The 23,845-nt window shown below is 38.9% G+C and overlaps 2 protein-coding genes and 1 pseudogene across 2 annotated transcripts; all 3 read right to left on the minus strand.

Moving 5' to 3' along the window:
- Window positions 1–3,428: 3,428 nt before the first annotated feature.
- Window positions 3,429–5,763, minus strand: LOC143861788 (pentatricopeptide repeat-containing protein At5g48910 pseudogene; annotated as a pseudogene).
- Window positions 5,764–6,280: 517 nt separating this feature from the next.
- Window positions 6,281–13,086, minus strand: LOC143862089 (syntaxin-132-like). The gene is made up of 13 exons (XM_077373087.1): window positions 12,953–13,086; window positions 10,424–10,534; window positions 9,984–10,040; window positions 9,832–9,880; window positions 9,620–9,708; window positions 9,323–9,396; window positions 8,977–9,019; window positions 8,825–8,885; window positions 8,659–8,684; window positions 8,397–8,474; window positions 7,937–8,017; window positions 7,784–7,849; window positions 6,281–6,665 (listed from the first exon to the last, which is right to left on the minus strand). Exons 1-13 carry the CDS (start codon window positions 12,968–12,970, stop codon window positions 6,498–6,500), a joined length of 921 nt encoding a protein of 306 aa, XP_077229202.1. The 5' UTR covers window positions 12,971–13,086; the 3' UTR covers window positions 6,281–6,497.
- A 1,182-nt stretch (window positions 13,087–14,268) lies between these two features.
- On the minus strand, window positions 14,269–21,895 carry LOC143861258 (beta-glucosidase 18-like; the record flags this gene model as incomplete). Its single annotated transcript, XM_077372203.1, has 6 exons — window positions 14,269–14,628; window positions 14,961–15,069; window positions 15,504–15,606; window positions 16,165–16,414; window positions 16,597–16,712; window positions 21,692–21,895. Coding segments are annotated over 6 exons (957 nt in total), but the record flags the coding sequence as incomplete, so codon positions are not given.
- Window positions 21,896–23,845: the final 1,950 nt, after the last annotated feature.

The raw sequence follows: 23,845 nt of genomic DNA on the forward strand, positions 1-23,845 counted from the left end.
TACATTTATGGATCACCAGCTAAGGCCCCTAAATGACCGCTCAGTGATAAAGGAGGTAGGGGTGCAGAGACAGCCAGGAGGTTTGCCTAGAAGCAGCCACCCTTGAAAGAGTGCGTAATAGCTCACTGATCGAGCGCTCTTGCGCCGAAGATGAATGGGGCTAAGCGATCTGCCGAAGCTGTGGGATGTAAAAATGCATCGGTAGGCAACTCACCCTATTCCGACCTTTTGAGGGGTCAGAGGGGGGGGGGGGGGGGGGGGCGTCCAGTCTAGCTAAGAGACTATCAACTTTTTCAGACTGATAGTAAGGTTTTCACCTTTTAAGACCAGCCTAATAAGGCAATGGAAAATTTTTCTTTGGAAATGTTTTCCTTCTCGCTACTTATGGGGGAGATGATATAAAGGAAATAATATCAGCACAACCATGTTTTAATAGTTGCACAAACCCATCTTGTCTTTTATCTTTTAAAGAGCTGTCTGTCAATGGTTATTACAGTTTCCAAACCACTCCCCGCTAAATCCCCCCTCTAACAGTTTCAGTGAGAACGGTTCACTGTTTGAGGATAAATTCACCCCCTTAGCATTTTTCTTTGCCTGTAGAACTTAACAGATACTGTTAAGGGGGGATTTTATCCATCGAGGATATCATTCCCCTTTCCAAAAAGCTTCGACAAGCCAATTTGAAATGAAACGACCAAACTCATTTAATGCAACTATTAAAACATGGTTGTGGTGATATCATTTCTTATGATATAATTGTGGTTACTTTAGAGGGATGTTATCATAAATTGAAGGTCACTCTGAGTAAAAATCGAATAGTGTTGTTTCAAGTTAGCTTTTTTGTGACTAAGTAGGAAGTTTTAGAAATATTTTCTCTTTCCAAATATGGCCTAAAAGAAAAAAATTCAAGGGATTGGGCTTGTTGCTCAAATGGTTTTGGCCCAGTATTAACCTGGGGCGGCACCTTAAATTTTATTTTATGAATAAAAGACACAACAATAGGACATCAAACCTTGCCTCTAACCTATGATACAAGAAAAATATAATAGTGAATCCCTTGCCCCCCAAAAGAAAAAATAATAACAATTTAAACGGTATTCATTACGAATATAAGGAATACACATTTGGTTGCATCTTGTAGCTCAGCTGGAATTCTTGGGAAGGCTGGCCCAATCCCAAAAGGCAGAGTTGATGCCAGTATTGCAACCATAATTAGCTAAGTTGTCTGCAACAAGATTACCTTCCCTGCAGATATGAGTGATAGAAAAATCCATAGAAGATAATATATCCCTTATTTCTTTGATATGTAATGGATGAAACATGGGGACCTGTTTTTACCTTTAATAATGTTAACAAGTACTGGGCTATCGGATTCGACCCATATTTTTTTTATACCTAGAGTCGCACCATAATGAAAACCATCTCGTATAGCTCTAGTTTCAACCAACATATTAGTGTTCTCACCGTAGAAATGAGAGAATGCAAATCTTACCTTGCTCTTCCTGTCTATGATGATGCCTCCTCCTCCGACAATACCATGGTTGCCTCTAGTCGCACCATCAACATTTAGCTTCAAAATGTCAGGTCAGTAAACCAGAGAAGATTTTTCCAAGATGGAGTCCTTTATTTTGATGTTGATTTGCTCCATAGAAAATATTTCCACCAAGTTGCAGTTAGTGGTAGTTTTAGAATAATCACTTAGTTCTCTTAGCCATATCATGATCTTATTTTTTTATCTGGCTAGCTTTGATTATTTGGCTGTCCATTATTCTTCTGCACCTTTCCAGCCATATTTCCCAAATAATGATGGATGAGACAATTTTAACAGTGTTATTGAAAGTTGAATTGGCTCTCTTAGTTTCTTTTTTTTGTTTCAAACCATGATTGCATCTCGCTTTTGATGGATTTGCTAGGAATCAAATGTGACATTAAAGAAGCTAGAAAAGAGATTCCAAAGCTCACTAGCCAGATCACTTTATATGAATAGGTGTTCTAGACTGTAGTTATTTCCTCTCTCACAACAAATACATTTGGAAGCAATGTGAATTTTTTATCCTTAATGACGTCATCAAAGGCACAGCTTTATTAAGAAGTTTTTATATAAAAATGCTAATCTTTTCTCGAATAATATTTCATAAATTTTCATAAATTTTTAAGCAACTTTGGGTGGGGTGAGTGTTCCTCCCATCATTATTAGAGCTCCAAATAAGGTTATCCTCATTATTGGTTATTTAAATTTTAGAGTTACCGGGGGCATCTTTTAAATTTTGACTCAAGCACTTGCTCCATTTGGTTGGTGGAATTTTTTTGGTTCTTGGGACTTTTGTGGAATTTCCGCAGGAAACCCACGTTTGGTTGGTGGGCCCAAAATAACCCCGCACGAAACCCCGGAAGGAAAAAATAATACTCCCAGGAACAAAAAATAAGCTTGCAGAAGAATTTTTTTCCTTCCCAACAGTTCAAGCAGCCGAACAAAGCATTTTTTCCCACCATGGTCCGGTCAACCAAACATGGGATTTCCATTTTACCGGGATATTTCAAGAGAGTTTTTTTTTTCCCACCAATCTCCCATGAAGTTTTTTGTTCCACAAAAATACCAAGAACCAAAAAAATTCCGGCAACCATACGGAGCTGCAGTTAGAGATTTTGTCCCATTTTCAACGACCCTCTTCATTTAATATTTCATTAACTTTTAAGTATTTATCAATATCATGGGACCTCCTCGATTAAGGGTCTCCTGCCATACCATTTATCATACTAGAAAGAGATACTGCCTTTTCCAATAATCCACCTACTGTTTTCTAACCAATTTTCTCTTAACTTTTATGATTCCAGCCTTTTGGGCTACTACTTCTCACATTGAGGTAATTGATGTATTGATTCCTTACATATTTAGAAATTATAAATCTGCCACATAGAGAATTTTTTTTATTGCCGAGGGGATATTTTGACGGGAAAATTTTAGGGGATAAAGTATGATAATGATTTGATGATGCATATACTTATTCATTGAATCACAAACTTCAGGAAAATAGGTTATTCACTGGATCACGGACCTCAGAAAATAAGGGAACAAGAGAACCATTGACTCTATGGTCTGACTCTATTTGCCTAACATTTCTGGCACAAGATCATAATTTTATTGCTTGGAGATAGCTGGCCAACATAGTGTTTCTTGTTTTTATGTAAGCTTTAGAATTGTATCTTGTGAGCCTGTTTGGGCTTGTCCTTTGGATTTATCTAATAAAATCATCGAGTCCACCCTGGGCCTCAGTATAAATTTATGGGGTAAAAAAAGTGGTATATCACAGCATGCACATGGGATTTTCTAAAGTGTTTTTTTTTAACAGTAGGCATAGAGCTAAGATTCATGTGAGGCAAAGGAAGAGAGTTTATGCGACACTCTTCATTATGTGTTTGCTTTCTCTTTCGTAGATTAAATCATGCAACAGAAAACAGCTTATGCTTGCTAATAAAACACTAGAAGATTTACGCTGAAGAGTTCTAATAAAAATATTGAAAGGCTGCAAATTTACAGTAGCTGTTAAAACACAATTTTCTAGTATTGAATAAAGAATGGCTGCTTTTCTTGTGCTTGGCCAATCAATTTTCTAAGGGTGCAACTCAGGTCGATTTTTGGGAATTCAGGTTGAGCTTTTACCATAAAATCGGGTGTTCAGGTTGATTCCAATTCATTTATCTCGGGTTGATCCCAATTCATTTGTTTAGCAAAATCTCAACCAGACCCAAGTTGCACTCTGAGTTTCTATACATCGAATTATGCCTCAAATCAGGTCCACAATAATCTGTCCTCAATCACTGGCAAAAAGCGTTCTGGAGTAAGGTCACCAGTAGTCCTTGCAAGAGCAGTATCCTTCTTCAAAATGATGGAAACGACATCGATCTCTCACAATGATTTTACGACTGTAAATCTTAGAGATTAGCTTTGTCACGGAATGACAATCCACACATACTCTCAAGTTTTTCACTATTCTAATCGGCACATTTGGACCGAGATTAATCAACCCAAAAGCAATAGCCAGCTTCTCACTATGAAACCCAAGAGCATTCTCCTTATCTTCTTCATCTAAGTTAAACAACACCTTCGAAGTATCCGCCACATACCCGGCGAGCACCAGCCGTTTTGCCATCTCATCCAGCATGAGATATATCTCTTTTGTTTGAGGATGTGATCTGTCTCCCATGACAAACTCATGAATTCTGCCTTTAGCTTCAATCTTACTCCTTCCAGGTATCTTTTGTACCCCTCTCTCTTTCATCATCTCTCTTACATTCTTCGCATCATCCCACCTATTAGCATTGGCATAAAGGTTGGACAAAACAACATAACGGCCGCTGTGATGAGGCTCCAACTCAATAAGGAGCCTTCCCACATGCTCGCCCAATTCAATATTTCCATGGATCAAGCACCCACCTAATAATGCCCCCCAAATCGCTGCGTTAGGCTCGAAAGGCATTTTACTTATAAAATCCTGTGCATCCTTTAGCCGCCCGGCACGGCCAAGTAGATCAACCATGCACCCATAGTGCTCCACTCTAGGATTAATCTTATAAACTCTAGTCATACACTCAAAGTACCTCAACCCTTCATCCAACAAACCAGCATGGCTACATGCACATAACACACCGATGAAAGTCACATCATCAGGCCTCTGGCCCTCGCTCTGCATCTCCATAAACACCCCCAAAGATCTCTCCCCAAATCCATTCACAGCGAGGCCAGTGATGATCGCATTCCACGCAAGTGTATCTTTATTAGGCATCAAATGAAAAACTCCCAGGGCAACCTCGATCCCACCACACTTAGAATACATATCTATAAGGGATGTACTAAGGACCACATCTAACTTCACACAAGACCTATATATGTAAGCATGGAACCACTTCCCTCTATCAAGAGCTCCCAACTGGGCACAAGCTGAAAGCAAACTTGCAAGGGTTACTTCATCTGCACTAATCCCCAAAGCCCACATCTCATTAAATAGCTCTAGCGCCTTTCTTGAATCCTCAAACTGCACGCAACCTGCAATCACAGTGCTCCATGAAACCAAATCTCTCTCCGGCATTTCATCAAACAGCCACTTCGCAGAACCCAAATCCCCAACCTTCAAATAACCACTAATCATTGCATTACATGAGACAATATTAAAGTCGAACATTTTATCAAACAGTTGGCGTGCGTAATCAATTAAGCCACAATTAGTATACATATTAATTAGTGAACTTCGAATAAATGAATCTGAATCAAGAGCAACCTTTACCAACATCCCATGAATTGTTTTACCCAATTCGAGTGCTCGCAACCTAGAACAAGCCTTGAGAACAAATGGGTACGTATAATTATCAGGAGAAATTCCATGAATTAACATTTGGGTATAAAAAAAGATGGAATTTTTCGGACATGGGCTCTGAGAAGAACCTCTAATCATGGTGTTATATATGAATAAGTTTGGATTTGTTATTTGGTGAAAAAGGGTGTGTGCGTAATCGATGTTTCCAGAATCCGATAATGCGCAAAAGGCGATTAGATTGCTAGCACTGAAAGTGTGAAGGAAGAGGCCGGTGGTGATCATTTGGGCGTGGATTTGGAGTAATTGATTCATGGAGGTGCATTTTTCTAGCTGAGAGAGTGTGGAGTGATTCAATATCAGCTTTCTTGTAAGGGGTCCCACCATTAGAAGAGGCCTTTGTAGAAATTGAAAATCAGTTGGCCTGAGAAAGAAATTTAAAAAGGAGTCTCCTACTAACGGCTCAAAAATTTGATGCATAAAGTGTGTAGTGATTTGAAATCAGTTTATTTCCATTAAGGGTAACAACGTAATTTTGAGTCCAAGAATAGGTTTGGGGCTCCCAATCGGTTGTTACAATCTCAAACCTATGTGGACCCAAGAATGGATCATCTAATGTATAAGATATGCACCACAAATTCAATCTAACAAATATGTGAGGGCCCACTTATCACACAGACCCCGCTACTAGATACTGAGAGTGGACTAAAAATCAAACATAAATTTGAGTCCAATAATCACTTTTAGACTCACAATCGGTTCTCAAAATCCAAACCCTGTTTGTTTCAGATTATGACAACCGATTGTCATCTCTAAACCTATTATTGGACTCAAATTTAAATGTAATTTTGAGTGCAATAATAGGTTTTGGACTTGTAATCGGTTGTCATAATCTCAAATGAACAGGCAAGAAAGTGGGGGAAATGTAGATGAGTTGCAAATAAAACAGCAGTCACCATTTTGCAGCAGAATAATGTTCTTTCTTTTCACCTGCTTCATTTACTATGAGGTAAAGCAATTGCTTTGGCATTTAATTTTATACATGGATACAACAGTGAGAATTTGTAAATTACATCCAAGGGAGATTGCCAATTACAAAGTGGAAATGAAGAGAGGAGTGCGATTATTGGAATGGGGATACCATTTTTCTCCATTGCTAGGTACAGTTTAGATAGGAATGGTCTTTCTTTACAGCTTGTTATGCCAAAGCCCCTTCATCACTGTAGTGAGGGCGACGACTAAAATGAGTAGTAGGATGATACCGATGCACATATATTTCCGTGTGTTCCTCTGCAACTTCTTCCCTTTCTGAAGTACTTTTGTTGCCGAATGGACGTGATCTACCGCTTTAGAGACCTGAGCAATCAGCATAATATCAGAAATAGCAGGTGCGACATTTCATTACCTATAGCTTCTGACAGAATTTTTTTCCAGTAGGAGAATGGAGTGGTGGTGCGTGGGTGTGCGGTGGGGGGGTGTTTGTTAAGTCCAAGATGGGAGCTTTGCCAGGTACGAAACTAGATAGGAACCAGCCTGGTGTGGGACAGGTTTAAAGGGCCTAGCCTAACACATTCAATCAGCTCTGGGCTTTTGATATATTGGTTAGATACCTGAAGTTTGGTATCAGCTCTGGTGGAGTCATGGAAAGGGCAGCCGGGTGACTAGTGGAAAGGTCTACCTGGCAAAAAAGAAAAGGCCAGAGTGAAGCTGTTGGGACCCGAGTAGAAATTCACCCCTAGATGTTAAGGGAGGGCGCCCAAGTCCATATAAGCCCTTCCACATCCATTCACTTTTCCGATGTGGGATATTGCTTTTGCATGGAACCATCTTCCCCAAGGGATTTTCTTGGTACTCAAGGGTACAATGGAATTATCACACCCCAGCTTTGATACTACTTGTTGGGACTAGGGTAGAACTCATCCTTAAAAGTTAGGTGTTAAGGGGAGGGTGCCCAAGTCCTTATAAGCCCTTCTACATTCATTCACTTTTCTGATGTGGGATATTTGATTTCGCCTGGAACCCCTAACAAAAGCCACCACAAAGATGTTATACGGTCCTTAGTGGGGGCCTTCTTGGGTATGGGACTACGTGGGACCTCTGGGGCTTTTGGCGTTTGCAAGAACCATTGGGTTCAAGCAGTAAAAAACCAGCTGGTTTGATCAATTTCCAAAAACTGAAGGCCCTTTTCGTTTTTTAATTTTGGGAATTGATTTTGGGGCCAAAACTGATCATTGGACTCAAAATCAGTCTTGGACTCAAAATAAATTCTCAAAATCCAAGATGAACAGGGCCGAAGGTGGCTTGATCAAACAAGATCAAACCATGTCTGATTCTGGCCAGTCTGGCCTGTTTGGTCTGGTTTAAGAATCTCTTTTTACGCACATCAAGATGCCCGAGGTTCTCTTGTTCAGATAAAAGGACATTTATCAGAGAAATTATAATTGTCCAACTTTAGAGTGTGGTGTGTACTAAACCTGAGCTTCAATGTCATCGAACAGGTCTCCTTGTGCCTCAACTAACACTGACATATCCAAGAACATCTGCCACAAACACACGTTTCATAAGATTTTGGAGTGTTGTTGGTCTTGTAGACCAAACATGGTGAGGATATTTCTATTGCAAGATACCTGCTGCAGATCATAAAGCTTTTTCTCTATCTCCTTCACTGTATCACATCGCTCTTGAATCTCTGCTAATGTGTCCATAATCTGCAGAATTTAACGGGTGAGAGAACAATAAAACTATGGCAATGCTTGGCAGCCATGAAAGTTTTTTCTACTGAATATTAGTTTATCAAGTAGTGGGAAAGAGTCAACGAGGGTGGGAGAGGGAGAGAATTGAGAGTACATGATTGAAGATATGGTGCAAAGTAGCTGAAAAATAAGGAAAACAAAAATCTTTACCTTATTTGTCAGCCACTTCACACCACATCCTCACTCATGGCGTCTCAATTCTCTCCCTCTCCCACATTCCCTACCCCTTTCTCAACACTTTGTAAGCTAAGATTCGATGAAAACATTTCATGGCTACCAAACGTGGCCTAAGCTTTCTTGGTTTTGGGTTTGAAAAGCATACTAGTGTAATTACCTGACCTCGACCATACCCTTGAATTGCCTTCTCAAAGATCTGTTCACTGTTTCCTGTCTCTATCAAGTGGTCGATTGTCTGCAACGTAGTTACAGTAAAACAAGTTAGAATTATTTGGTATGACACCATATTATTTTGAAGAAATACAAACCAGCATAGAAGAAATACAAGAAACTTAAAGAAATTAATACTCAGTGGCATCTAAGGAACTGGAATGGAGAATGGATGAATTAAGGATTAACTTGAATATAGAGTAGTCTACCTCTTCATCAGCCCGTGTTCCTGTCACTGCTCAGATGGAAGCAAAAAAAATGCAAGACATGGGTTATAATCTTATCACTTTTGGCATGCAAATGAGAGCCCTTAATAATCATAATGTGAAAGGATGGTTTTATAAGTACTCATTTTTTATCTTCAGATGAGAATACCTGTAAATACTCTTCTCTCAACAACCTCACGATACTCGTCTTGGATGTTTTGCCTCAGAGTCTGCAAATGAGACAAATAATAAAAACAGGTCAAACACATTTTATCAAATTATGTAATAGATTCTGTTATGGACAAGTTGATAATGAATTACCTGGAATTCAGACATCCGCTCCTTCAACTTCTTTTTTAGTGCCCTGCATCAAAAGAAATGGATTGAAAACATAAATCATACATATTTCCAGATATTATTCAGTATTTGACAAATAGATGAATCCAAAAATTAGGGTATAAAATTTTCATTTGTAATTCTAAGCAATTTTAAATACATGTGAAAAAAATGCAGGAAGTTGACTTTGACGCTTAGTTTTGTTTTGGAGAGATCCTACTAGTATGATATATTATAATTATTCCATAACATTTTTCTGAAGCATATACTAATGCTTCTGCAGCATCCTCTCCATGCCTCAGAAAATTGATAATGACACATATTTACTTACACAGTCATTGCCATTCTTGACCGATCGATACCCGTCCCCTTCTCACATCCTGGTTTCTGTCTGTTGTCCAAATTCTGCGAATTACAGTAGCAATATAAGACGCTATTTATAATGTGAAGAGGTATATACATACTTATTTGATCTCATATTTAGATGAACCCAAAGAAATTCAAAATTTGCGAATGTAGTTTACTTGAAACAATAACAGAGAATTCTCAGCAGCCAAAGTGTATTCTCATGCAGGACTAAAAATGAACAAGTGCAGATCAGGTTATTTATGAAAGATAAATGACTTACATCTCTGTCAACTTCTTCGAGGGTCCTTTTGATCTTCACACCAATTTTTCCAACTTCGTCGATGTCCTTCTCCATTCGAATTTTGATGGCTGAAAGTGATAATAGTATCTGTTAGATGAAGTAAAAAGTAGCACGATGAACGAAATCCTTTGTTTGGCATTAAGTGTCATGAGTATTAAGAGCAGAAGATGGAGTGCAGCTTGTTGACTCACCTTTCATGGCTGAGGCTTTTGTTACAGAATGTGACTCCTCATTTGCAGCCTGAGTTAAAATAGCAAGTGAGAGGGTGATAAAGGTATATAACGAAAATAAACTTTGAAAGCGGTAGAAACAGATTAAAAGTAACCAGAATATGCATATGTACCTGAAGCTTATGTAGAAGTTTTGTGATTGCATCAATTTGTTTTTCTATCTCTCTCACCTACAAGTGTAGAATTTCAGTTAATTACAATGATGATTTACAAAGGAATGCATTACTAGCATTATTAAGCATAAAATGAATGCATAACTAGCCCAAAGTTACAAAATTGGCAGAGTAGTTTTACCATTTGCTAAATAAAATTAATTGAAAGAAACATGTATTCCCTATAATCCTTTTGCATTCCCATCATTGTTGGTTGTAAATTATTTTGTCTTTATAATAAATTCTATTTTATTTAATTTTACATTTTTTTATTAAAATAATAGTAGGTCTAAATAAAATGGGCATTCTTTCCAAAGGATGATCTCTTGTGGAACTGCGACATGCTTGACTTGTAACCGCATAGGAAAAATATAAAAGGAAGTAACTAATGGAAGAGTAACCTTTCTGAAAAATCCCTCCATTCTTGTATCTGTAGCATCAGGTGAAAATCCATTTTCTAAGTCAATATCTCCATCCCGGGAAGGATGACCTCTGGCCATTTCAAAGGAATGCTGCAGCCACAGAGAAAGAAACAGGAAGGAGATGGGAAAAAAATTAGTTATTTGTGGAAATGATGGAAACCTTTGCTACATCTATGACTGTAATCACCATGATTAATAATGCGTTTGATGCTAAGCATGTATTCGTATGGAACTTATGTCAATGGGCATTATCGTTTTATTATTAATCCTGATATGTAAACTTCATATTTTTCGAAAATAAAGAAAAAAAGAGAAAAAATTCATTTATATCAGTTATTCCACAAGAAGACAAAAGAAAAAAAAGCTTCTCCCATTCAATCGTTTTTCCTTCATTAAAAAAGTAACAATTCTAATTAGTAATTATACAGGGTTGAGTAAAAATTCGGTTGACCATTTGATAGAATTGCTATGCATTATGTGTGATGAGATGAGACATGGAATGGAGCCACTACAAAGAAGTTCTGTGAGTTATAAAGCATTGGGGCTTGGATGTAATGCTGATTCAGAAGGATCTAACTCTTACATAATTGATAAAAAAAGGGAATATTTGAGATTACTGAATCACAGACAAGATAAATATATAAAGCATTGGAACCATCATAGTATCTTTTAAATGGATCATTCAACAATCTGGGTCTGATGAATTCTACCTAGAGATCCTCCATTTATAGTTGCCTTCTATCTATAGATTCAATGGACAGGCAACCATAACAACCTTAGAGGCTAGGATGGAATGAATGAAACTCGAAAAAGAAATAGAATGAAGAAATTATAGATCAAATGTGACTGAATTTCCTCATGTGGCTATTGATGAATCAATTTACATACCATGGAAACTTGACGAACTTCTTAACTGGAACTGAGTCCACTGTTCTGATACCTAGAAGTGCAACTATGCAGTAGATTTATTTGGCTAAATGGCTTGAAAAATAAGATGTCCTGGACATTGAACCATGATTATGATTGTTGAGGAAAATCCGCCGGGCAATCCAATCCGATCGTGCACAAATTAAACGAAAAGTAAAATAAACACAAGCAAGCCACAAGATGAACACCAAGATTTTACGTGGTTCGGCCAAGCCTACTCCACGGGCGAGAAACACGATCTTCCACTATGAGAAAAACAAAATACAAGAATTACAATGGATTTAACCCAAAACCCGCAACTCTTTCCTTGCTTCTCTCAAACCCAAGACCGTACCCAAGAGTAACATGAGAGAAACCCACAAGAGAAAACCCAAGAAAAAAACCCCAAGAGAAAGCTCCAAAGGAACCCAAGAAAAACCCACTCTCTTCTCTCTCTCTCTCTCTCTCTCTCTCTCTCTCTCTTTATTTTGTTTTTACTGCACTTTTTGTAAAGCCAAAGAGAATACCGTCTCTTTTATATATTCCAGGTTTACAAAAAACCCTAAAAAGCAATTTCTAATTTTGAATCTTGCCTTCCCACCGAATCCACACTCGGTGGGTGGGAAATAAGGCAACTTTCCCAACAATGATGATATCCAAATGAACTGAAAATAATTATGTAGGAGGATTTTTACACTCTTCTACTTTTTGGACGCCTAGTTCTCTAATGCAACGTGTAGGAGAGAGCCTACGAGATTTCTCGTAAATTTTCACTGAAGACCTAAAAACTACCAAAATTTAATCAACTTTATTCACATCAACTTCTGAAATTTAAACTCAATTTCTTCTTCACTTGGTGGTATTGAACCCTTGACCTTAAGTCTTGAAAACATTTCTGCCTTGTTCATTTAGGATTATGAAAAAGAAACTAGATTTCGGAAATCTGCACAACAATAAACAATTCATTGAGTAATAAAATAGAGTGAATGTTGAAAAAAGAATACTTTAGCATTATAAAAAAAAAAAAAAAAAAAATCAGAGAGAAGCTCGATATGTTTGCATTATCATTTGTCATGCGTTAACAATGGAATTCCCTAAAGTTGCAAACGTTTTTCACACAAAACTGAGATTTAAAAAGAACAAGACAATTCCCAAATAAAATATAACGAAAATATATGTTTTTTTCTATACAAAAGGTCTCCTCCTTTCCCAGAAAAGCTAGTTCCTTTCATTTACAATTTGCTATTGAATGAAAATTCAAACCCCAAATCAATAGAAGATCAAAATCTTTGGAAATTATAAAAAATTTCTTGTATATTGAATTCAAATTACCATCACAAATACCTAAAAATTCCTAACCAAACAAAATGCTCATAAGAAAAAAACTAAAATTCACAAAATTTCAGCTAATCCTTTCCCCAAACCCTTCTAACCAAAAAGAAAAGAAAATCGAATTAAATAAGAGGCTTAATCTTTCTGACTTTTACAATAAACGTATGAAACATTCTCTAAAACATGCTGCACACACGACATTCATTAGTAAAAACAATTCATGAAATTTAGCTGAAAATGGAGATAAGAAAATAGGAAATGCAAGAATACCGAGAGAAGATCGTTCATCTCTATTGGAATTTCAGCGTGAAACAATCGACAAGGACAAACCAGAGAGAGAGAGAGATTGTGGTTTTGGAATTTTTGCCCTTGCCCAGAGAAATTAGGATCTTGGGTTTTTTTCTTCCTTGAGTTGCAAGAGGAATTGCTCTGGCAATGCCCGCCAAAAATAACCGTTTCCAACCACTTTTTGTAAATTACGCGCTAGCTTTGATAAAACATTGGTAATGCCATCCCTATCCCCGAAATGTACGGTATCCAATCTTCCTATGTTGGCTCTTGAGCTTCTTACTCGGTATATTTCTAGGGAAATGTTATCAGCACTACTGTATTTTGATGATCACACTCCTCACTTTATTAAAAGTACGGTATGGCTCGCACCATAGGATGATCCAAACCGTCCATTAGATGGGCCATAATTAGGTTGTGCCCCAATAGTCATTTCCATAGGATGATCCTAACCCTCTGATCAGTCCCCCTACAGATCAGAGGGTTAGGATCAACCTATGGAAATGATTTTTGGGGCGCGCACAACCTATTTAGGATGTAGCCCATCTAGTGGACGGTTTGGATCATCCTATTGTGCGGGTCATACCGTACTTTTAATAAAGTGAGCAGTGCGATCATCAAAATACAGTTTGCTGGTAATATTGTACAAAACCACGTGTATGCATTGTCTAAATGCGGGACCCACCATGAACGGGACCCCACCACTAGCTTCCGTGGTTTTAAATTTCGGTTTCGGTATGTGTTTCGGCCGAAATCCAATACACCATTAAAAAAAATATTTTATTTTATACCAAATTTAGGCCGAAATTTCAGAAAAATCAAAGTCGGTTGAAATTTCAGGAAAATACTATACAATTAAAGATATCGAGATTTTTGGATTTCCTTAAATTTAGGACGAAATTTCAGAAAAATCAAAATTTCGGACGAGATGTGGAAAATTTCGGCCGTAATCCGGTACCGTTCCGGGTATTGCCAATTTCGTTTTCGGTGGTCGAAATTTAAAACCATGCTAGCTTCACATTGAATTGAGCAACGTTGCCATTTGGATACAAGTATTTTATAATCCTAGAAGCTAAAACATGGTTTTTATAAGCTAAATTCTGGATTTTACAAGCTAAAACATGGGTTTTATGAGCTAAACTCTGGATTTTACAATCATGAAATTGTAGGTTTAGCATATAAAATAAAGGTTTTACAATCCTGGATTATAAAATCCATATATCCAAACCGGTACAGGCATGGAAAGATGGAGAACATAACTTCAAACAAATAAAGTAAAAATTATTTATATCCATCCTTGCGTATCATACAATACAATACATGACGAAAATAGAAAAGCAGAACACGATACAAACTTGTATAGGGACAAGATAGGGTACAATGTAGGACCATGCACTAAAGAATTGAAATGGTGACAACAAAATATAAATCATATTCCCTACGTAAGTAATATCACTGTACTATTTACATGCTTGCAGGGCCTTTACGAACCATGGAGAAATTGTTTGTACCATCGAACAGATAGTTTTGGAACCCTCTCCAAAGTATCGTAATCTACGTAGTGAAGCCCAAACCGCTTTGTATAACCATAGATCCATTCAAAACTGTCAATGATAGACCATACGAAGTAACCCCTCACATCAGCACCTTGCCTGCAACTACATACATGCTAGATGCTAATTCATGCAAAAAAATTGACACAATTACAAGGATATATATGATACATGTGTATATGACTATATGAGTAACATATAGAGGTCGGTGTCAATGGGCCTGTACTGTCCAAACCAATAATAATCCATGGGCTTGGAGCATCATCTTCTGCCCATTGGACCTCCTTATTAATTGGAATACTGGGCCCAACAGAACTAGCGCTTCTGTGGACCGTCTAGATCCAATCATTATCCAATCTTATTAGGAAATTATCCTTATGTTTTTGAAGGCAAAAGTTAAAAAAGATGTGCATATGTATTAATTTATGATGAAATACCTCATGCCAACATATAGGGAAGCCAAGTAAGAGCGTAGGTATTCTACTCTTTGCGTGTCATTGAGAAAGTCTTTCATGGGAACATCTGGATTGCTTTCTTGTGCATACCCTGCAAGTGAAGTTTGTAAAAAATGAGGGACATTTATATTATATGGGAAATGATATCAGCACAACCATATTTTTTATACTTCCGCGCAATCAAAAGGTTATTACATTTCCCAACTAAAGAAGAAAAGACAGCTGGTTTGTGCAAATATCAAAATATGATTGTGCATGTGAGTGCAGCCACATTGGCTCACTTTTGAGCAGAGATTTTGCTTTCATTCACGAGGTGGCTTCTTTCACATGCAACAAACCATCTGTGAAAATGCCTTTGCAATGGACGCTAGTAAATCCCTATCTGGTTATTTATCTATCTATTATATGTGGGAATTGCTAGGGTCCATCGCCAAAGGCATTTCGCAGCTGGTCTGTCGCATGTCAGACCAGCCACCTCGTGAATGGAGACAAGCAAATCCCATTGTATGTATGTATCGATCTTACCATTTTCTGTGATATACATTGGTGTATTGTTGTATCTTTCCATCATGTACATCACGACCTTTTCCATACCACTTGGAACCACATAGAAGTTTGGCATTGCTGTCTGCAAGAAAATAATCATGGCATTTAAATGGTTTTTTCTTCTTTCTTCTTCCTCAGCATTTTTATGGGTTGAATGAAAAAGGTCAAAAATGAGCAAAAAGATGCCCTTGGCAATCCCACCAAAGTCAATTTCTCGATTTTCCACTTCTAAATGGCTTCAAAAGATTCTCATTATCCCGTTTCTACCCATATAGTCGGGAGAGAATAAGAAGCCTCACCGACCATGCCCTAAGGCCCTATTTGTTTTAGACTTGAGAATCAATTTTAAGCCCAAAACCGATTCTTCATGAACCTGGACTTTTATTTTTTTTGGGTGGAATTGATTTTGGACTCAAATAGAATTTACTTCCCAGCAAGATGTGTTTTTTTTTTTTGTTGGAATCAAGAATCAATTTGAGACCAAAATAGATTCTACAATTGTGAACCAAATGCCCAATTTTGCCAAGAATCGATTTTGGGCTTAGAATCGATTCGCAATATCCAAAACAAGCATGGGCTAAAGCATACCTGAACTAGCCCATGTGTTTTTTTTTCTTAAGTTGAAATTTGAAACATTTACCGGAGTTCCGATCGGGATTCCATCTCTTTCTCCTGTACTCAACGGGAACATTTCGACTACAGAAGTGTTTGATTCGCATGGGGAAAACATACAATCTTTGACGTAGAGGGTCGAGTAATGGTTAATACTGATAAAATCCAACTTATTCTGTAACTTTCGCCTAGCCTCTGATGAAAATGTGGGTAACCTTGAACCCAAAATCTCACGCATTTCAGGAGGATAATCACCATACATTATAGGATCCAAAATCCTGCAATGACAACATTTACATGAAATTTCAGTTCAGTCGAGCGACCATTTCAGTTCAGCTGTCATAGGAAAAAAATACATTACAAAAAATGAACCTAGTTTCACAGTTTAAATGGGTGCATACAGATGAAAGAACATACAATTCAGTACATTTTTACCTCTTTGGGTACTTCATGAGCTTACCATGGACTGTCGAAAGCTAGATCTCGTTGAGCAGCTGCACGATCTGTTGGGATATTTCTAAGTGGTTCATACCAGTAGCAGTGAATCACAATCCCAATAGAGTCTCCTTGTTTCACCTTGATCAATAAAGATGCTAAAAATTAGATGTTTCTCATTGTTTTCTTTAAATCATGTGTATATAATCATCTATAGGATTAGGGCTGCAACTTGGGTCGGGTTTTACCCGACCCGCATCGACCCGACCCGAAAAATAGCTTGGGTTGGGTTCATGTTTCTCGAGTTTTGGGTCGAGCCGGGTCTACGATCCAAAAGCCCGCATGAATCTTGGGTCGAGCTGGGTTTAAAGGGGTCCGACCCGACCCGAGTTACTTAAGTTGTAGTATGTATTTTTTTCTAAAACTTTGTTACTTTAAAAGTGATAACTTAAAAGTAAAATTCGTGCATGCGCGTATCACAGGGACTCTTTCCATCTGCTGTTCATTTCCCCCCTTTAGCTCTACGGTTTCAAGTTCCAACTACATAGTTAATGAACTAAATAGTTTGTTGTTTATCTCATATGAGTATAATCATTTTCATTTGGTAATGTATCAATTTATTCTCTTTGGACTAGTATTTGTTATTGCACTAAAGAGTTTGCCGTGCTTGAGTTTTTCTACTTTTATGATTTGAGTTGCCTTGCAAAACAAGAGTTTTCCTTAAAAAATTGCGTCAATGTAAAAAAACCCGACCCGAGATTTATCATCGGTAGGGCCGGGTTTAGGAATCATGGGTTTTCCGGAAAAAAACCCGACCCGAGATATTTCTCGGGTAGAGTTGGGTTCTTCAAAACCCGACCCACATGACCCGAGTTGCAGCCCTATATAGGTTGCAGCCCTATATAGGATCACACACACACATATAGGATTTGCTAGGGACCAAGGAATTTTGTGGTCCGGCTCACTATATCTGATATGGGGCCGGTTAAAAGAGGGTATGTGGCAGACTTGATCGCTTTTGGTGTCAATTCATGTTAAAGGGAATCGAATTATCCTACAAGGGGAGCGATGGTATTGTAGAATATTTCTTATTCGCAAATGGGAGCGTCAATTCACATTACAGGGGAGCGTAAATTCTGTTATTTCTTATTTTCAAATAACACATATTTGCAGAATATTGTATACCTTATATGTCTTGTTGTAAATATCTGCTGCAGTAGCGTGAGATATTATTACGTTGTGGGCTGCGATGTATAGCTCTATTGTGGAGTCACCGGTGGGACAGTCACCAAAAGGTTTTGAACAACGAGACGGAGGGGATTTTCCAAATTGTAACCATATCTGACCATCCTATTTGGCTCATCGAAGGTGCCAATATTTAACCCTATCACCGAAAGCCTCGAAACAAACTTGGGCAAGATATCCGAAGTCTTCCTTGCAAAGTTATTACTGTTAATGATTTTGCATTTTTAAAATCATGTATATTACATGTTTTAGTGTTTTGGAAAATGTTTTATCAAAAGCGTTTGGGAAAAAGAAAAAGTTTTCTTGGAAATATTTGCTTTTACAAAAGGATGTAGAAGTGTAGTTGAAAAAGATAGTTCCACATCGGATGAGAGAAAAGAAAGAGAAGGGCTTATAAAGCACTACCTTTTCTAACTCTTGTTGATTGCACATTGGGTTGAACCCATGGTTGGACCCGCGGGACGGTGCAACGCACCGTTCGCACACGCGCACGCGCACGCGCGCGCGCGGCGTGGGCAATGGGCTATAGGGCGCATAGTGGCGCTTTATTGGCGCTTTTTTAGGCCCACTTTTTATAACCCCTTATGAATTGTGGAAGAAAAGGAAACCAAACTTAAGTTACCTTAAAGTTTGGGGTTGTAGATCTATAGTTAAAGTCCCTAAACCTAAGTTAAGGAAATTAGGTGAAAAGGGTATTGAGTGTATCTTTTTGGGATATGCTAGTCACAGTAAGGCCTATAGGTTCTTAGTTATAGAACCCAATGATTTTATAGATGTCAATACCATAATTGAATCTAGAGATGCCTTTTTCTATGAAAATAGGTTCACTTCAATTCCTAAAGAAATTGAACCTACAACTTCTGTAGATCATCATTTAGAATCACAAACAGAAGTTGGTGAACCTAGTGTACAACCTAGTAAAATAAGAAGAAGCTCAAGAGATAGAAGGGATAGGAGTTTTGGCCCTGACTTTGTAACCTACCTGGTAGAAGGGACAAGGGAAAAACTCCAAGGTTCTATCTTGTTAAACTTTAGCATAGAAAGTGACCCTCAAACCTATGGAGAAGCCATAAAGTCACAAGATGCTGCTTTTTGGAAAGAAGCAATTAATGACGAAATGGATTCTATCATGGGTAATAAAACTTGGATTTTGGTTGATCTACCACCTGGGTCTAAACCTATAGGATGCAAATGGATCTTCAAGAAGAAGATCAAAGTAGATGGGACCATAGAAAAGTTTAAGGCAAGGTTAGTTGCCAAAGGGTTTACTCAAAAACCCGGTATTGATTTCTTTGACACATATGCACCTGTTGCTAGGATTTCTACCATTAGAGTGTTGATTGCCCTTGCTTCCATATACAAACTTCACATTCACCAGATGGATGTTAAAACCGCATTCTTAAATGGTGAACTTGATGAAGAAGTGTATATGGAACAACCTGAGGGATTTATTCTGCCAGGCCAAGAGCATAAAGTATGTAAGCTTATCAAATCTTTGTATGGGCTTAAGCAAGCCCCTAAACAATGGCATAAAAGATTTGATAAAGTCTTAGTGTCAAATGGTTATAAGATACATGAGTCAGATAAATGTATATACAGTAAATTTAAGGGTGGCAAAGGTGTTGTTATTTGTTTATATGTTGATGACATGTTAATTTTTAGTACCGATATTGAAAGCATTCAAAGTACTAAATCATATCTTTCTCAAAACTTTGATATGAAAGATATGGGTGAAGCTGATGTGATTTTGGGTATTAGAATCATAAGACAGAATAATGGTCTTATTCTAACACAATCACATTATATTGAGAAAGTTCTCAAAAAGTTTAACCATTTTGAATGTTCACCCATTTCAACACCTTTTGACCCAAATATAAAGTTGTATCTTAATACTGGTAGGACTATCTCTCAACTAGGGTATGCTAGTGTAATTGGTAGTCTTATGTATTGTGGTACCCAATCCCGCGAGAGGGGCGGGGCGCGAGCCGCCGCGCTCTCTCTCTTGGTCTCTCGTACCCACGCGATTGGCGTGTGCATTTTAATGTTGATTTGAATTAATCTTTCCTGTGAACTTGGGATCACTAAGGCAATCCGAATTCCACACGAAAGAGACTGACAGAGTCGCCACCTAGATGTGGGATCTAGGACCCGTAATTAACCAGAAATCTAGACTCGCTACCTGGTTACGAGAATGGAAGGTATGGGGAGTTATCCGCCACATGCACCATTCCTGCCCGATAATCGGTCTTCGATTCCAAAAGCTAATTCTTTTAAATTTATTTTAAATGGCTCATTCAACTCTATGTTAATGTGCGAACTAAGTGACATGCATCCTATGATCTAATTTTAATGTGAATCCTAGATGTGTATCTTGATTTATTAATTTGTCTGGATTCATTCTAAGTGAAAGTTCTCCTAGAATTCTAATTTCATGGAAAATCCTAAGTGATTTGATTAAGCATTTACAAGAAAATTAATATACAAAACACCACAATTTGTTTGTGGTGCCGACTCGCGGGTGGTATGCCATCAGACATCCAAGCTGCCTACGTACCCAAGCCTTACTGGGATCAGAGTCGACGTAGTTCGGTGCACCTAAGCTAAGCTACTTATGCCTAACTCAACTAGGACACCGACCTAGACGGGATTGACTGTTTCAACAGTTTTAGGAGAAGTTATTTAATTCAAGTTGAGGATTTTATTATCTTAGGATTTCATCTAAGATGCTATATGATTCTCATCTAAATGCAAATGGTCCCTTAGACTAATGCAGGTTTGCCTACATCCTAGTTTACTAGGCTTGTCTTAGGGAAAGATTGGGTGACTAGTGTAACTAGACCTATGGCACGGTTGCTATACATAGCAAACGTCCGTGATGAGGCTGGACTCCTAACTCTAGGACTCCCTAAAACCTAAGACTCCCTAAAACTTAGGACACGACACGACACCGGTGCTCCTAAATTGGGCTCTAAGGGTCCTTACGACGGAAACCGTGATCCAACGGTTCCGAAAGACACAAGACAAATCGATTTAAATTCTCGAGGTTAGTGAAAAAAGGGATGGAAGAGATGATGAAATAGTGTGAGGGAATGAGAAAGATAGAGAAAGGTGCGACTGAACTTGGGAGTGCCAAATTGCCTACGTACCCCGCGATGGGGATCAAGCCACACGTAGTTCCGCTGGGGAGGTTACTTGGATTTTGGAAAACAGAATTGGTATTTGGATCAGGAATCGGGTTTGTATTTGAGCATTGGACTTGAGATTCAGAAACATTGATTTAGCAATGGGATTTTGGAATTGGGAATTTGCATCAAAGAATTGAGCATATAGGAATCATCAAGGGTTTGAATTTTGGGAATTCAAAATGGGCGGGCTTATGAGATTCGGCCAAATGGATTCAGACATGCGACTCGGATTGTGTTGGGATATTACTTGGTTGGATTGGGTTAATGGTTAGGGTCAAGTGAGTCGGGTCTAAGTTAGGAGCAAACCCGAGACTAGCCATGGTCTAACTAGGAGGAAGCAGGGTACAAACCAGGGTGCGGACCAGGGTGCACCAGGGTGCGAACCAGCAGGGAACCAGGGTGCGAACCAGCAGGGGAACCAGGGTGCAACCAGCAGGGAACCTGGGTGCAACCAGCAGCGAACCTGGGTGCGAACCAGCAGGGAACCAGGGTGCGAACCAGCAGGGGAACCAGGGTGCAACCAGGATCGAACCTGGGTGCAACCAGCAGCGAACCTGGGTGCAACCAGGGTCTAACCAGAGGCTAACCAGGGGGAAAACAGACCCTACATGCTTCCTAACATGGTTTTTCTTTTAAAGTAAAAGATATGTATGAAAACAGACCCTACATAGAATTGAAATAAATGCCTACCTCTTTGGAAACCCACTTTGTGTTTGATTTTTCTTTGATGTTAATTCTTTGAAGATGATTCCTTGCTTGATAATGACTGCTTTTGATATATATCACCCAACGTATAAAATCACCCGATCCGGCAAGGATGGCCGAACCCTTGAAGAGATGAGGGAGAGGGATGAATTTTCTAAGAGAGGGGTTCTTTTTCTTCTCCTGGATGGTGGGATGAGAGGGTATTTATAGGAGAATGGGATAGGAGGTTAGGTGAGGTTAGGTGGTTTTGGATGGTTAGGATGAGAGGATGAGGTTAGGTAAGGTTAGGTGGGGTTAGGTAAGGTTAGGTGAGGTTAGGTGAGGTTAGGTGAGGTTAGGTGAGGTTTGGATGGTTAGGATGAGAGGAGAGGTTAGGTGAGGTTAGGTGAGGTTTGGATGGTTAGGATGAGAGGAGAGGTTAGGTGGTTTTGGATGGTTAGACCCAGGTCAAGATCTGCCATTGATCTAACGATTTACGGAAATCGGGTCTCGGAATGGAATCAGGGTCCGGGCTATGAAGTGACCCTAGCTTATTTTGTCCCGATTGATGATCCGTAAAGTCAGATCAAGATATTAATGACCTAAAACATATAAATCAATGATAGAGGGGGTTCTCACATGGATTTAACACACTAATTTATTTGTTGATTAAAACAAAACAAAATGGGGTGTCTACAGATGCCCCTCTTTGGTAGAGATGACGTAGTCATTGAATACCAAAGTTAAAAATGACAGAACCATTTTGCGTAGCTTTAATCGACAAAGGACTCTCTAGACACAACGCACCTTAACATAATGCAAAACCTTAGATGAAACCCTAGAACTTGAATAATAAAAAAAACTCGATGCGGCGCCGTTCACAAACGGGCAATTAGAGAATGAGATATCATTTTCGAATGGATTCTGAAGGGAAAGGACAAAGATCGCTCTCAAACAGTTTTTAGAAGGAGATGAGACGCCGCTCACAAGCGGGTTCAACGAGGATAAGAAGCATTCCCAAATGGACTTGGATAATGAGGCACCGTTCACAAACGGCCTCAAGGAGGATAGAAAACCATTCACAGATGGACTCGAGAAATGAGGCACCGTTCACAAACGGGCTCAAGGAGAAGACAAGACCATTCACAAATGGACTCGAGAAATGAGGCACCGTTCACAAACGGGCTCAAGGAGAAGACAAGACCATTCACAAATGGACTCGAGAAATGAGGCACCGTTCACAAACGGGCTCAAGGAGGACGATACCATTCACAAATGGATTCGAGAAAAGAGGCACCATTCACAAACGGACTCAAGGATAAGACAAGACCATTCACAAATGGACTCGAGAAATGGGGCACCATTCACAAACGGGCTCAAGGAGAAGACGAGACCATTCACAAATGGACTCGAGAAATGAGGCACCGTTCACAAACGGGCTCAAGGAGAAGACGAGACCATTCACAAATGGATTCGAGAAATGAGGCACCGTTCACAAACGGGTTCAAGGAGAAGACGAGACCATTCACAAATGGACTCGAGAAATGAGGCACCTTTCACAAGAGGGCTCAAAGAGGACATGAGACCATTCACAAATGGACTCAGAAAATGAGACACCGTTCACAAACGGGTTCAAGGAGAAGACGAGACCATTCACCAATGGACTAGAGAAATGAGGCACCATTCACAAACGGGCTCAAGGAGGACATGAGACCATTCACAAATGGACTCAAAAAATGAGACACCGTTCACAAACGGGTTCAAGAAGAAGACGAGACCATTCACAAATGGACTCGAGAAATGAGGCGGCCCCCGTTCACAAACGGGCTCGAAGAATTTAGAGATTTTTTATGAACTTGAATTTGACGTAGGATTGGATTTTTTATTTTTTATTTAATTAAGGATTTGGATTTGATAATTTTTTTTATTTTTGGAAAATGAGGTACCGTCCGCAAACGGGCTCAAGGAGAAGATGAGACCATTCACAAATGGCCTCGAGAAAAGAGGCACCGTTCACAAACGGGCTCAAAGAGGACATGAGACCATTCACAAATGGACTCAGAGAATGAGAAACCTGTTCACAAACGGGTTCAAGGAGAAGACGAGACCATTCACAAATGGACTCGAGAAATGATGCACCTTTCACAAAAAGGGCTCAAA

This window comes from Tasmannia lanceolata, unplaced genomic scaffold (genome assembly GCF_043159265.1).
Source record: "Tasmannia lanceolata isolate RefF3 unplaced genomic scaffold, GAP_Taslan_0.1 ptg000037l, whole genome shotgun sequence".
In the NCBI taxonomy this organism is placed as follows: Eukaryota; Viridiplantae; Streptophyta; class Magnoliopsida; order Canellales; family Winteraceae; genus Tasmannia; species Tasmannia lanceolata.

Excerpts from the sequence above, each read along its gene's own strand:
- LOC143862089 (XM_077373087.1), bottom strand. Across the intron at positions 10,041-10,423 it reads TGGAGGGATTTTTCAGAAAG|GTGAGAGAGATAGAAAAACA; the intron begins GTTACTCTTCCA and ends CTACACTTGTAG. Across the intron at positions 8,475-8,658 it reads GAACACGGGCTGATGAAGAG|ACAATCGACCACTTGATAGA; the intron begins GTAGACTACTCT and ends ACTACGTTGCAG.